The sequence below is a fragment of the Trichomonas vaginalis genome, chromosome V (genome assembly GCF_026262505.1).
Source record: "Trichomonas vaginalis G3 chromosome V, whole genome shotgun sequence".
In the NCBI taxonomy this organism is placed as follows: domain Eukaryota; phylum Parabasalia; order Trichomonadida; family Trichomonadidae; genus Trichomonas; species Trichomonas vaginalis.
Genome location: NC_067207.1, coordinates 17,005,930 through 17,021,051, shown reverse-complemented (window position 1 = coordinate 17,021,051; position 15,122 = coordinate 17,005,930). Strand labels below are relative to the sequence as shown.

General features: G+C 34.4%; 1 protein-coding gene across 1 annotated transcript, besides 3 other annotated features; it reads right to left on the bottom strand.

Annotated features, from left to right (window-relative positions):
- Positions 1-979: 979 nt before the first annotated feature.
- Positions 980-8,141: a mobile genetic element.
- Positions 7,471-8,141: a terminal%2Cinverted (terminal inverted repeat of Maverick transposon ID:TVAGG3_0351460).
- Positions 8,142-8,155: 14 nt separating this feature from the next.
- Positions 8,156-15,122: part of a mobile genetic element that runs on past the window's edge.
- On the bottom strand, positions 12,266-12,598 carry TVAGG3_0351450 (uncharacterized protein; the record flags this gene model as incomplete). The annotated part of the gene is made up of 1 exon (XM_051231114.1): positions 12,266-12,598. A coding segment is annotated over one exon (333 nt), but the record flags the coding sequence as incomplete, so codon positions are not given.

Sequence of the window (15,122 nt, the reverse complement as noted above, 5' to 3'; positions counted from 1 at the left end):
TTGTAGAGTGTGCGTGGAAGGTTTGCTTTCTGTAAAATTTCTGTTGAACCTCCGCTTGTTGAACTTTAGTACAAATAGAATTTGTCTACAATCTGTTCCCACTTACCAAAACCTAAAACTGTTGCTGGAGTTGTGAGTTCATTGACGTATAAATAGACCTATAGGATATAATTTTCATGAATCTGAGTCTTAATGTTTGAAGCTCTGTTTTGTCTGTTTCTTAGCTAACATGCGGGTAGTTCATGTGCTTTCGAAAGTTCTGCATGACTTTCAATATGCCTGCAAACTCTTATCTAAATTTTTAGAGTATCTTTTACGCTTGTACTCGGATTCTCGTAAAGGTGCACTTGAACCAAGGGTCAAAGTTCAGGTATTATGTCGTCTGCTCTAACAGTAGTGAGGAGTTAGTGTAGTTCTTTGTCGCTTTTACTATTTAATGTAGCTTGAAGTTCATTTTATATCGGAGATATTGTGTTTATGAGATTTCAAAACTTTGTTATTGCTTAAGTTTCAACTTTGTCAGCTTTACTTTAATTAGCATCTTCAAACGTTATTTTTGACTTAAACTCTCAAAGTAAGATCTTTGGTTCAACTAGTACACCGTAAACATTGAAAGTAGAGGCCATAAATTTCACGGTATAATCCAAATGCTTCTGGTGCTTTACTACTATCATTACTGCTACAGTACAGCTATGTCATAACCTTTAGCACGAATGTATTTATACTCTTCTTTCATAACATTTTTGTCTTCGCTTATCACTTCGTGTTTAAATATCATGATAGTCGTTATAATCTTTCATCTTGAACTTATATAATGAACATTGGTTCTTGTCGCTTTACTAATTTAATGTAGCTTGAAGTTCATTGATATCGAGATATTGTGTTTAATGAGATTTCAAAACTTTGTTTCATTGCGTCAAGTTCATTTTTGTCCGGCTTACTATTTAATGTACTTGGAAGTTCATGTTATATCGGAGATATGGTTATGTCCTTTATCTGCTTTTTCGGCTAATTTCTCTTCTATCTCATTTATTCAAAGTTCAGGCCTACCACCACCTCCCGAGAAGTATTTTTTTCAGCTCGAAGAACGTCCACTCACCATCTTTGGTGTCAATAATGAACTTTGTGTTAAAACCTTTTCCTGTCTTAATGGATGTTATGTAAACTTCTTTCTTCACGTGTTCGGGGTCATGGTCGTCATCATATCTTGTGAAATCAGAGATGTTGCATGACTATTAAGCAACTGTCTCAAAAGTTCTGCTATTTGAAACTGGAACGAAAGATATACAGAACTTTCATTCATCGCCTAAAGTCAAGTCTTCTTTCTTAAGTATTCTTGAATGTATGCAATGAGAACAGAGTACCTTGGAAAATATTCGAACAATATTCATTAGTGTTGGTTTGGTGGTTTTCTTCTTGGAGTTCTGTTGTTCAGTCTTCGTGTAGGTTCTGTTGGAGTTTACTTGCATCTCTGACTTCAATGCTCTTGCTCTCAAAGACCTAAATGTTAGAGCACCGGGTTTTACAAAGGACTTTATAAATGCTTTAATAGTTCTGGTAAGTTATTGTTAGCATTAAGTAATTCCTTATGCTTCCATCATGTACGTCCATAGCCACTATGTAAAAAATCTATACTTTTCTTGTAGTCAGCAATAGACTGACTGTGATTTTTTAAAGATTGTCAATACCTTTAAGCCAATCTTCATGCATGTTGATACTAGCCAGAATATATTTGCTCCTTTATGTATTTTTGCGGTCGTAAGTATCCAATTCCGTACGTGCATTGTTGCTATACGCTTACAGTATCTATTGACTCCTTGTTTCTTGCAGTCCAACCAGATAAAGTTTTAATAGTATCCGAACGCATGTGAAATGAATTCAAAGCATTTTTAAGTCATTTTAAAACTTCTTCACAAGTACTTGCCCATATCTTTCCGATTTGGTATTGAAGGAACTCCATTAGAAGCAGCTGTAAACCAGTATTATAAGGTCCATATCGCATGACTTTAGCAGTTTTCCTATCCTCCATCCTGTCCATCCAAACCGTTTTCGCCTTGAGGTCTTGATATGTCCTTGAATCCTTGTTATTCCTTGTATTCCTTGTGGTCCTTGTGTCCGTGTCACCCTTCTCTCCTTTCAGTTCATCTTTAATGTTCGTTATTAATATTCTAATTCTGAAGTGTACATCATTACTGCTACCAGCAACGCCAAGAATTGTTTTCATTCATGACTAAAATCTTTAAGCATTTAATGTTGTCGTCAAATCGAAAGCTCTTTAACAATTCAATGAGAACATTTAATACTTTCACTAATGAGGCATTACGTAGAATTTTATATATTGCACCCTTCCATCATTTATGATAGGAACTTTACTTATTGTAATGAATGGGTCATAAGTGTTAAGAAGTATCGAAATCAATGACTTTTTTAGTTTTGCCATCGGCAATGACTAAATCATTGCCTGTCAATGGTTAAGTTGAGTTTTCGTTTACTAGTGCATGTGCTCTTTCTTCTTTCATTTGTTTCATTACGCATATGCAGCAATAGTCCATATTTTAATGGAATAAAATTGTTGTTCTATTTGGCAAAGTACAGACCCAACGAATACGGGACAGTAAAGCTACAAAACAAACTTAGTCTTCAGAATGAACACTTGCCTTTCAAGTTGTGGACTTCAATACTATTCGCAACTTTTGTAAACAGATGAAACAGAGTTTCATAGAATTGAAATAGATGACAAAAAGAAGTTTATAACATTCCTAACAGGAGCAAGTATTAGAAGAGATAAAATTGCTGGAGTCATAGAATAGCTCTCGATAATTAATGAAGAAACATTGACAACATAGGTCGACTCTCTTCCTGAGGGAACATTGAAGTTCAGTAGCAAGGGAAAAGTTTTTTCAAATAACACGAATGAGTCATAAGTTCAACTTCTTTTAGGAGCATACCATATGACATTTCCTTTGAAAAGTGTGTGACAAAAAACGATTGAAAATGATATCTGTTCCATACGTATGTTATGGCAATTGTTTATAATTGAGTCAAAATAGCTTAATGTCACAGGTATTTCAGGAGTTAATAGTAAAGGTTCAGTAAATAATAAAGCTTTCTGTTATGCAGTCAATTCAATGTCATTCCAAAACGTTCCTGTCATAGAACTCGTTTAGGTAAAGGTTCGCATTAGTTGTTCATAATTTTGAAAGAGCGATGCAATCAGACTTTGGTGACTTTCAAGAGAGCCTGTAGAACTGTAAGGCATCAGTGCGAGATGACTGTTGAAGGTTGACTTTTTAGAAAATATAAATGCAACAGCTTACAGAACTCAGAGCTAAAAATATAAAGTATGGAATGTGGTAGTATTAGGTCATTGAACTTTGGTTGATTCTGTTTGATGAAAACCCAAATGAGTTAGTATGTCAGTAAGATAACAGAAAAATATTGTTGTAGTGAAAACTGCACCAAGTCAATAAGATTAGGTTTTGCATTCATGAAGATGAATTCATACTGTTAAGAAGTTTTGGATAGATATTACCAAATTGCTTTATTTACTAAAACATATTTCAGCAAAGTATATTCTGTGAAAGTTTTGTATATTCATTCGAATATTTATACTTAAACTCAACTCCTGTAGTTCCTGGTGTTTCCAATGATGCGGATGTTACCTTATTTTATGAAGATAGTGTGATTTGACCACAGCATTCGATTCAGGGTCGAGATAGTCAATGACACATTGCTTTCCTGTTATTCGTGATATAAACATTTTCAAGTCTCTTTGTTAGAAATTATTTGGTTCTGCCGTTATAAGATTGTCAAAAGCTTCTTATCGTCTTTGAGTAAGATAGTTTTATAAACTGAAGAAGGTAAATGGTCTCGTTTCTGAAGGATTTGTTGAACATTTGTGTAAGGGTTGTCGTTGGCTTCTCTTGAAAGGAATTTGGTCCAGTGGGGTACTCTAACTTAACATCTGATGTAGCGTTTGAGGCTTTGAAGCTGAGTTAAATTCACGGATTTCTATCTCTGAGTTCTTTTTCTTTCAAACACTCTGAAACTATAGTTCTTTATGGACAATATTTTGTCTTCGTGAGTCAACATTGATGGTTGTTCAATTGGAACATTTAACGGCACAAGCTATAGATGGATTGCTTCTCTTTTTCAGATAGAATAAAAACCTTTTAGAGATATGAAATGAACAATATAGCTCGACCAAGGTTTGAAGTAAAGCTAACGATAGAAAATTATATGGGTTGAATCACTGAGACAGGAGACTGCTGTATAAGGATGAGGTGAGTAGAACTACTGAACAAAAAGGAGCTAAGGGAAAGAAAGCAGGAACATGAACATAAGGGTGGAAGCCTATAGAAATACAGCGTACCTCTATTGTCAATTGACTGGCTACAGCTACCGCAATGTTCAAAAACAACATAAGATATGCAGAAAGTTTACTAGAGTTATGCTCTCCGAAAGGTGAAAAGCCTTCATTTACAGAAACAGCTATTCTAACAACATTATCCTCAAAAGTTAACAGATGGTAGGAACGTGGATGATATGAAATGACAGCAAGAAATATTTACACAGACAAATGGCACGAGAGATGCATGGAATTGTTCTACCATCACGTCCAAGTTGAAGCGGTTAAACTTTAAAAACAATGTTTGGTCGTTCCATGAATATTTTCGACTTTAATGGTATTAGTCATGATATGAATCTGCAAGTATGAAACGAGAGAGAATGAGCAGACTTATATGCTTCTCCCAAATTTCTTCAAAAGGTTAATGTTATACCTGACTGTTCCAAATGGTTCAATATCACATGCGTGAGAAACCTTGAAAGATAACGAAGTGCTCAGTTGATGAGACGTTTTATGTTTAAAGCAAGGAAACCGCCACAGTCAAAGTATTGCTATACAGTTAAAATGTATTGTCTGACTTTTAGTTATCGATGTTAGCCTAATGGTGCAGTCAGGCTTTGACACTAAAGCTGTTTCCGGCGAAGTCGTCACAAACGAGCAGAGTGTGAAGGATACTTTGAAGGGTCTGAAGTTTGATAGAATGTAGTTTGTCAGTCCGTTTCCATATCGTCAAACTCCCTAGTACTGACGTAAGTGGTGTTTTGCTCAATAATTCCTCTTCCACTCTTCTGACAGTCTTCTCTTGCATTCCGTGACTGTTATAAATTCAACAATGGGCATAAATATTTCCTTCTTACGGTCCCCGAATGTAACCGTTGAAGAATATCAATGAGTTTCATTGTTCTGGAACTTTAGACACGACAGTAGGGCTTGAATTGACATAAACTTTTTCGCTGGTTGAAATCCATAGGAGGTCTGAAGTTTGTGATATAATGATTTCGGTCATACGTAAGAGTCGTTTCATCAAACGCTTCTGTATGGAGCACATATGACGAATGAGGTTAAATGTCTTTACCTGAACCCATCTTTTCACACAATTAGAAATAAACAGCCCATTTGAACAGGAACTCATAGTCCTTACTGAAAGGAAGAATGAGAGAAGAGTTAAGTTTGTCTTGTAGTTTCATTCATGTCTTCATCTTACGTCATGTATTAAATGCTTCATTTTATCTCCATTAAAAATGCAAGTCAGAAATATTCATGCAATATAGCCCACCGAGCTAAATGAACAGAGTTATAAAATACTATTACTATTGGAACACCGTTATGGATGAAACCACCAAAAATTCAAGAAAGTCAGTAATACTTATGAATATCCAAGACACTGGGTAGAGTATGTAGGAGGTGGAGAAACTATTGGAAATCAGACAGGTTCGCAAAGTAATTCCAGCAGGAAGAACCAATATTATTGAAAGAAGCTTTAATGTTTTTGATATATAACGATGGGAAACAAAGATAGCAAGCATAGGTTTCCCTGGTCGCTGTATTGTGTGAACCTTTAGAATACAGGATATGACATGAATAGTTTTTACACTACAAAAGCTTTTTCAACAATGGTATGAGAGAACAACTGAGTACTCGGAAGGAGAGTCCATTACCTTCAGAATGTTACACATAGCAGATCCAATAACTTTTGAAACAAACCTCAATTAGATTTTAAAAGTCGTCCTTGCCAAAGAAGTCAGGTTTTTACATTTAATGGAAGGCAGGATGTATATGTTCGAATTGAAAAACTTTCAAAGACCTTATTGACATGCTTAGGATATAATGACATTGCTTTTAAGAAAATATTTTAAATTACCAGTGACTCAAAAGACTGTTCAATCAGATGACCTCAAGCGTCCGCTGGAAATGCTCTACACCCAGCATCGACGTTTACAGTTGAAGGTTCAGCAGGATTGCTTACAGATTGTCAATGGTGGTTATTTGGTCTCGCGCGAGAATACATTGTTTAATCAAAATCCTAGTATATAAAAGTGAAATTGTGCTCTGAAGAATTCTATTTTATGTCTTTTCACAAACTACATGGTTATTCGCCGCCCCCGAAATTGAAATTATAGGTCTATAACAAACACTTGTCCAGTAAGGTTTGAACTATAAGACTTGTCGAACCTTCTTCAAATGAAAGATGTTCGCTTACCTTGTAAAGATGGAGAAAGTGATGTGACTCATTATTGAAATTGATAATTTAATTGCATATTTATGAGCTTGTTCTTTGAGTCATCTGCAATTCGAAAAACTGTTGTTGAGAAGATGTTTAGCAGAATGTTCAGACATTTTGAAGCGATTATACGATAGAGAATAAGAAAAAGTTAGATAAGACCGCAAACGCGCGTGGAGGGCGACAGCCTCGTGAGAACGCATTACTGCTTTTCACATTTGACTTGTTCCAGTAACGAGAACTTTATGAGAAATCGATTAGAATATTGGTAAAGGATGTATAGATTAACTATGGCAGATTAAGGGTACGCATTGAGGCACTTCTACAGAGCTGCATGCCGACAACAGCCTCATCTAGCAATTGGAGCAAAAAGCGCAACCTTGGAGCCCTTAATGACGCAGTAAAATAAAATGAGTGCGAGGAACGTGGCGGTTTCAAAGCACGATAGATCGCCAAATAAATGGAGGAAGATTAGGAGGCCTGGGTTGCCAAAAGAAGTTTAGAGATTAAATAAAAATAGTGGAGCTCATTAAATTAAAGCATCCTCAATTTGGTTGCCGAGCCTGGCAGTCCAGACAAAAAATGCTTTTAGGAAAGGGCCACGATGAGTTTGCAAAACCACGCAAAAGACTTAATGACCAGATGAAAGGTGAAACACAATGCATTTAAATAGATTCGATGGCAACTAAAGAAATGATTTCTTCTCCCCCAGCGTAGTATCTTCCGTTATCGCGTCCCCTATGGAATGTATCGGAATAACCCTTATGGAACGACCATATTGACCATTGACTGGGTGAGAACGTAATAGCACTGGTATTCCATTACGGACACGAAGACAGAAAGAACAGTCCAAGGTTGGAGGACACGACGTTGGCGAAGAAGAGCCAACGTTAAAAAAACCAAGGAAAGAGAGTTATAAAAGCAATGAAATTCAACAGGGTAGAAATGAGGTAAAAAGAGGTTAGATCTAACCATTCTTACACCTAAATTTAAATGGATGTTTATCATACGTGTGGAGAGGTGGTGATATCATTAATTTTTAAGTTTATTTTTTTATTTTATTTTATATATAAATGACGAAAACTATTGAGATAACAAACTACAACGGTCATTGAGTTCAAACTTGTTCTTCGATTCCTCGTGAAAATACATTCTATCAGATACGAGAGCGAGAAAGGCGTAAATTAGTTTTTGAGCGTTATAGAAGGAATAAGAAATGGAAAGTTTATACAAGCATACGATACAAACGGTAAGCCGTGTTTCATTAGCTTTGTCAAAACTTACAGTATAAACTATGACAGTATTTGACCTTCTGAACGATTGGAGCGACAGCAGCGAAACTGAAGAATATGAAACTATTGTAGTATGAAGCACAGCAAATGGGAAGAGTTGCAATACTTTTGTAAGTGAGAACGTTTATTTTTACAGTAGTAAGGTGAAGTGGTTTGGCGGCTTATAAATATTTAAGGTTAAGTTGGTGATTTGTGTTTGTGTTGTAAAATATACGTTAACGGTTTGTAAAGTGTCAAATCATTATCTGGTAAGGGCGGAACGCAGTTGCCACACGTACACCATGTGATATATTTATACTAAACTACCGCTTCATAAGAAGCTCAGAAGATATACCCAAAGAGCGCAGGACTTTACCGAAAGAAACAATGAAACATTTCATCGAAAGTTTAACAATTCCTCAAACACAATCTTCACCACAGGGCATACACCAAATTCAATCGCACCCACAACAACAAGAGAAAGAAGTATATAACAAACACACCAAAAGAAACGAAGCCTAAACCAACAAAAAATCAGAATTCACACACAATTTACCTCATATTCCTGCGGTACAAAATTTGTGTTTAGTTACTTGACGACAAACCGTTGACAAAGAAATGTTTTAAGGTTAAGAGAAAACTATTTTATATTCGTAGACGTCTACGCACAGAATAATGATATCTTATAAAAAGCTGCCGACGACTCATATTGCCGTTTTACCCTTCGTTCACAAATAGTTGAAAACGTAGTAATGGCAAAACTTGCTGAAACCATTGAACGAAAGCAAGCAGGAAGTGGTTATTGAATTACTTGGCTACAACATAAACGATGACACTTATAAATGATATGAAGGGAGACCGTGAAGATGAATATACCATCTAAGAAACTTGAAGAGAGATCAAAGTCAATACACATCTGGGACCATTTTAGAGCAGGAGACGTACTGAAAGACATAAAATAAGCCAGAAAGAATAAGAAAATTCCTTCTAAACTTTTTCATTAGACTGTAAATCAGGACATGAAATGAGAACAGTCATGTATTATTATGGTACCATTTATTTTTTCATAAATTTACACCAAAAATATATTTTAGGTGAAGAGGTGAGATCTCACCCGTTTTCTCACCTTTTTCTCACCCTCAGGAATTTTCATGAATTTTCCTTAAGATAGAAAAATAAAGTTAGTGTTATTTTTATTTATTTTTTTATTTTGTTATAAAGATATGATTTCAACAATCGGCACAAACAACAATCAAGCCACGAAACGGCGGGAACTCTGTCCAACATACAGCACCAAACTCGTGCTAGTCATGAATCTACGTCAAATGTTGTTAGAGATGAAAAGCTTTATTCCTCTTCATATACTTTTGAAAACAGAAATCCAAGAAGATAAAGCAAGAACCTTTTAACAAGTTAATTTAGACTGTAGTGCGAAAGATGAAACAACATGAACAGTATCTTTAGAAATGGAGGACCTCATCGACCATTTGCCTAAACTACCTGAAATTCAGCAGCCAAAAAAACTAACTATTCCTGAAATCGACGAAATTGAAGTCAAAGCACAACTGACTCAGAGAAATAAAAGAAGTTCATACGAAAGGTAAATTATGAATTCCTTGGGTTTCTCATTGCAACCATAAAAGTTATGGACAAAGATTGCGACATGGTTTTATAAAATATTTCTGACTTACAAATACGAAGAATATTTAAGAATACGATAACTTTGTTTCATAGTTGCAAAATGTGTATTGGCAGATAAGAAGAATAAAGATAAAAGGTGAAGGTATGGAAGAACAGATAAAACCACAGCTTTTTGAGTTAAAGAAAACCATTGACCTCATAGTTTTCTAGCTGGTTATTTCAATGTATAACGCAAAAACGATGCCGCAATGTTCAAAAATGTAAAGCAGCATAAGAAAATATACTACTCAGTTCAAAGAGATAGAAAGAATGCGAAACGACTATGCAGACTTTAAAGAAGAAGCAGAAAACACCAGCAGAAAATAAAATGGAAAATGTTGACATTTACTAATAAAAACTATCCAACAGCAGAAGATTTCCTTCTAGTCTGGACGTCAGAAGAAATAAAAGAAACCTCGGCATTGTATAAAAATATTTGATGTACTAAAAGAAGAAATAGAAGCTACGAAATTTTTAGGATTTCAAATATAACATCGTATATTCATGAAAAAACGCCTTGTTGAACAAAAGAGATGAAAAAAACGCGGTGAGATCTACACCTCTTCACCCTCAACATTATTCTTTTATGTGAATTCAGAGCACAAAAATAAATGAATTTCATAGTTAATTTGTATTGTAAAACAGTAATGTCAAACATTGATAGATTTGAAAACAAGTAGAGAAAGAATACGACAAGACACCAAAGTGGTATAAGAAATAGGTTGAATTATAAACGATAAGATACTCAAAGAAATACAACCAAATAATTCCTTGATCAGACAATATATATACTTCATCTTGGAAAGAAAAATCAAACGAACATGGGGTTAGGAAATCAGCTTCAAACTTCAAAAAATTTTAGACAAGAAATCCTGTAGTTACTGAGCATTATGATATCTAGTAGCATTTCACGGAACAAGAGCAATCTTATAGACAGAAACTATATACACAATAGTTTTTGTCTATGGTACGACCCCAGTTGTGGATATAACTTTCATAACATCATGGGTATCATTCGAATACGGAAAACGTTGCAGTGCGAAAGGCTTTACTTTAACATCGTTCAGAGAAACCGAAAGGGGACTTCAACACAAAAAATTATAAGATAGGGAAGGACATATAATATAAACTCAAAGACTATGACAGTACAGTTCAATAGCAGTTCAAGGTTGTGTTATGTTAATGATATGAGAGCTGCTGAAACAGAACTGCTTGAAGTTTTGAGAAAATGTAATTGGGTGCTTCCCACGAAGGTAAAAAAACGTTTGAAGTAGAATCGAGATAGATAAAGCTATAAAATTATTTGACGAAGTACTCTGCTGAAAAATACATGTATAAGCGTTTATTTTGTCTTATTGTGGCAAAGTCAGACAAACTTAAAAGTTATAGTTTATTTATATTAATTTTTTGTATTTTGTAATTAAAGACCCGATGTTAATGACAACATACAGAGAAACAAACAACGTAATAGTCCAATGAACTATAAATGAAGAATACGAATACATACAATTTATATGACCAAACACTTCCGCCTCATATCGATTCAGTCAACAACGAACTGACATGTACAAATGCAAAATATAATGAAGCCTCTTACGTTCTACCAAAGCAAGCATATCATTGGTTTGGAAAACCGAACAGACAAAAGAAACTTTTAGCAAAGGAAATTTCCTCGATATGTTGCTTCCCTCGGAAAACCGAGGGAAGAGATTCCGTACGAAACAATCGCAAGAAATTTGGCTCCCTGGTTGAAAGTTATTATATTCATAGACTTTTAGTAAATGCTGTAAGCAATGTGGGCTTCACCTCGTTATGCTTGTATATTTTCATGATGTTAGAATGAACTATATAAAGCAGAACGTGGAGAGATTGGAAAAGAAACTTCAAGCAAAGATGAAGTCATTGAATCCAAAGACAAAAGCATACAGAAAAGAATACCGCGTTCGCGTACAAAAGAAAGGAAAAGAGTTTATAAGTATAATGATATATACTGAAGAGTTGGAGAAAGAAGAAAGATAAAGATGTGGTTATGTTGCATTTAGTCAGAAGAAACAAACAAAAGCGTTTTACGACTTAGCTAAAATATATAAATCTGACAGAAACACTGGTTCTATCGTGAAAACTTACCGATTTCAATGACTCCGAATGAGCAAATAAAGGAAATTGTCATACTCTTCCTCAAACACACTATGGACATCAAAGGTTGCACAATACTTACATTCAAAGAAGACTTAACATTACTGAAGGAAAAAATAACAGAATAATTTCGATAACTTCAAAGAGGAAGAATAAAAAAAAATCTAAGCTAATTTATATTTTTATAAATAATTTTATCTCATATGAAGAAACATGAATTTAGAATATTCGGAACTCATGACAGAAGAAGAGAAGAACAACATGTAAAAAGATTATGCAAAATTTCTGAAGACATACAAAGCATTTAAACAATATATAAATGCTTCTAAAGATTATGCAAAATTTCGCAAGTATATTATAAAGCTTATGAAAAAGGCGACTTGAGAAAAGTTTATACATTGGGGAATTGGTTAGTAAAATATCGATATAGAAGGACTAAACCAAAAAATATATGTTTGCTTTAATAATAGCTTCAGGTCAATTTCTATCAACCATTTCACTCCCATTCGTCAATGTAATAAGAATAGAAGCTTCTTCAACCTTTGGTAAGAATTTCTGTATAACATCTTTGTTCGTTATTGTCTTCAGAGATGAAGGATAATATTTCACATTTGTTTCACCCTTCTTATATTCTTTCTGTTCGGAAAGATTTAAAGCAATACTGAAGAAGTCAATATTAGAGTTCTTTATAACAGTATAATGAGTATCTTTGACATTCACGAAGAAACTCTTTTGTTTCAAAACTACTGCTAACTCTTGTGAAGTATAACGTTTGCGGTCAATGACGATAGCTAATGGTCTGACATACTGACCAAACTTAGATTCTTTCACAAACTTCTTGTTAAAGATAACATTAACATTTGAAGCATTATTGAACTCATTCTTGATGGCAGTAGCGAGAGCATTGTATGAAAAGAACTTGCAATCTTGCATGTGTTTCATTAAAATAAAAATATTAAATTATTTTGAAAAATAACTTAAAAAATCTAATCTAATTTTTTCAAAAAATATTTTTTTATTTCCTACTAAAGATGTATCGGAAGTTGTCTAAGTTAGAACACTCGGAAATAAAACAACTTCTTACAGAAGCTAACATAGAGTGCAAACATTACGCAACAAACAAAAAAGCACTCGCTGACTTCATTAAAGACTATAATGGTGCAATAAGTTATGATAGAATTCATGAGTTCATAAAGCCGCAACGCGGCGAGGACGAAGTCCATGCAAGAGCATTTCCTTTAAATGACGTTGCTATTGACTTATATCATAGACGTTCAGTACCTCATGAAGTAAGAAGAGAAATGTTTGACATAACAAATGCAAACGTTGGTGAAACAAGAAGAAGAGACGACACACTGAAACAACAGAGAAGAGAGATGTTTAAGAGCGCTATAGAACAAGTTCGCAAAGCTAACGATGTCATTCGTTCCATTGACGACAAACCAAAAGAAGGTGAGAGATGGTTAAAGAAAGATGAAGAGAATAGGAAGAGAAATGTGAAGTCAGGCAATAGACTCATTGACTTTAACATCGAAGCTTTAGATGAACCAAACAGAGACTACTTACACAAACATTTCGGTAAGGTTTTCATGAGACTCTTAGAGAAATTAAAATAAACTCACAACAGAGATGGATGGTATGTTATAAACTTGGTGGAAAGTATGAATGTTCTACGTTAAACCTCAATAATATTGGAACATTACTACATCAGCTCTTGAAGGAGAACTTTATATCAGAGATAGAAGCAAATGCTGCAGGTATTGTTGAAATGCACTATGACTTCTTCTTGACAAACATAAAGAATCTTACTGAAATAAAGATGTATGATTTAACAGAATATGAAGGCTTAACGATGTCAGATGTAAAGAAAGGCAAACCAAAAAAGAGACCATATAGAGATGAAAGCACACTGACAAATGACCAGAAAGCCATTTTGGAAGCTCTTAAGCAAACAGGAAACCCAGCACTTATAGAAAGCTTTTGGAAAGATAATGGTGAAAAGAAGTTTTAAAGAAGAGAAGCGGTCAGTTCTGGAAGTATCTTTGCACATTACCTATAAATCTTGAACGCTACCAAATCTTCAATGAACTGAACAAAAGAACTGCAACACTTATGACAGAGGACAATTGTTTCGTTTATGCTTGCATTCAGGCTGGAGTAAATGAAGAAACTATTGACCACATGAGAGAAGTCATTCGTGTTAGAGACTTTCCTCAAAGTAAAGTACAAGAAATTTCTGACGCAACAGGTATAGCATTTAATGTTACCATTGGTTATTTCAATGACACAAGACATAATGAAATAAAGAGATACATACCAAAAGAATGTGAAACTGTTCGAACTATTGACTTACTTCTTGTTGAAGACCACTACATGCTAAATGAAAGATTACAAATGACAACATATTTCATTCGCAACTATATAGAAATCTTGAAGGAGTGTGGTGGAATGAACAGTGAGAAACAGATGAAGATTTATACAAAGAGAGAAGATAAATATGTAGTTCGTTATGATAGAACAACACCGTTATGGGATGTTATGAAAACATTGTGGAGTGCAAATATTTCGAACCTATTTCTTATGGAGAACTTTTCACATATACGACTGACTTATATTAAGCAGAACCTTGCACCATTTAAAGAATTTGACATATGCTCCAAAGTATTGTGTACAACTGAAGAAGAAAGCCGAGTCAAAAGAAGTAAATAAAAATAAGTGCAAGTTCATTCCTGAGCACGTTTTTCTTTGCTGACTTTGAATGTAGCACAGACGGCTTTCATAAAGCTTTTAACATCTGTTACGACAGTGAAGATGGTTCAGTGAAGTGAAAGCATTTGGGGTCAGAACTGTGCAACAGAATTTTGAACGACTTCCTGACAAGAGTTTAATATATTTCCATAACCTCAGTTATGATAAAACTTCATCTTAAAGACACATGACAGAAGTGAAAGGAACTCCCATCATTAAAGGTTCACGAACAATGCAAATAACTGGCTTATATAAAGAAGGGCAATTATTATAAAAAGACTCTTACAGTGTTATAAATAAGAAGCTTAAACTATTTCCTGCTATGTTTAACTTACAAACAGGACCGAAAGAAGTATTTCCATATAACTACTACAGCAGTGTTTTGTTAGGCAAATGACAACAGAACTGGTGTCATTTCTGAAGCATGTAAGTTTATCCAGGATGCAGATACATTCATGAAAAACATAGATTCCATCAAAGGTTGCAGAATAGATGAAAACCACTTCGACTTAGAAAAATATAGCACATTCTATGCAAACAAGATGTAAGAATTTTAAGAGAAGGTTTTTGTTAAGTTCCGCAATGACATATTGAAAGAATTTGATTTAAACGTTTATGACTATGTTAGTATTTGTTCAATTGCTAACAAATTATTTGAGAACAGAGTGTACTTCCCGAATGGAAATTTATATGACATCTCAAAATAAACCAAGAGAAT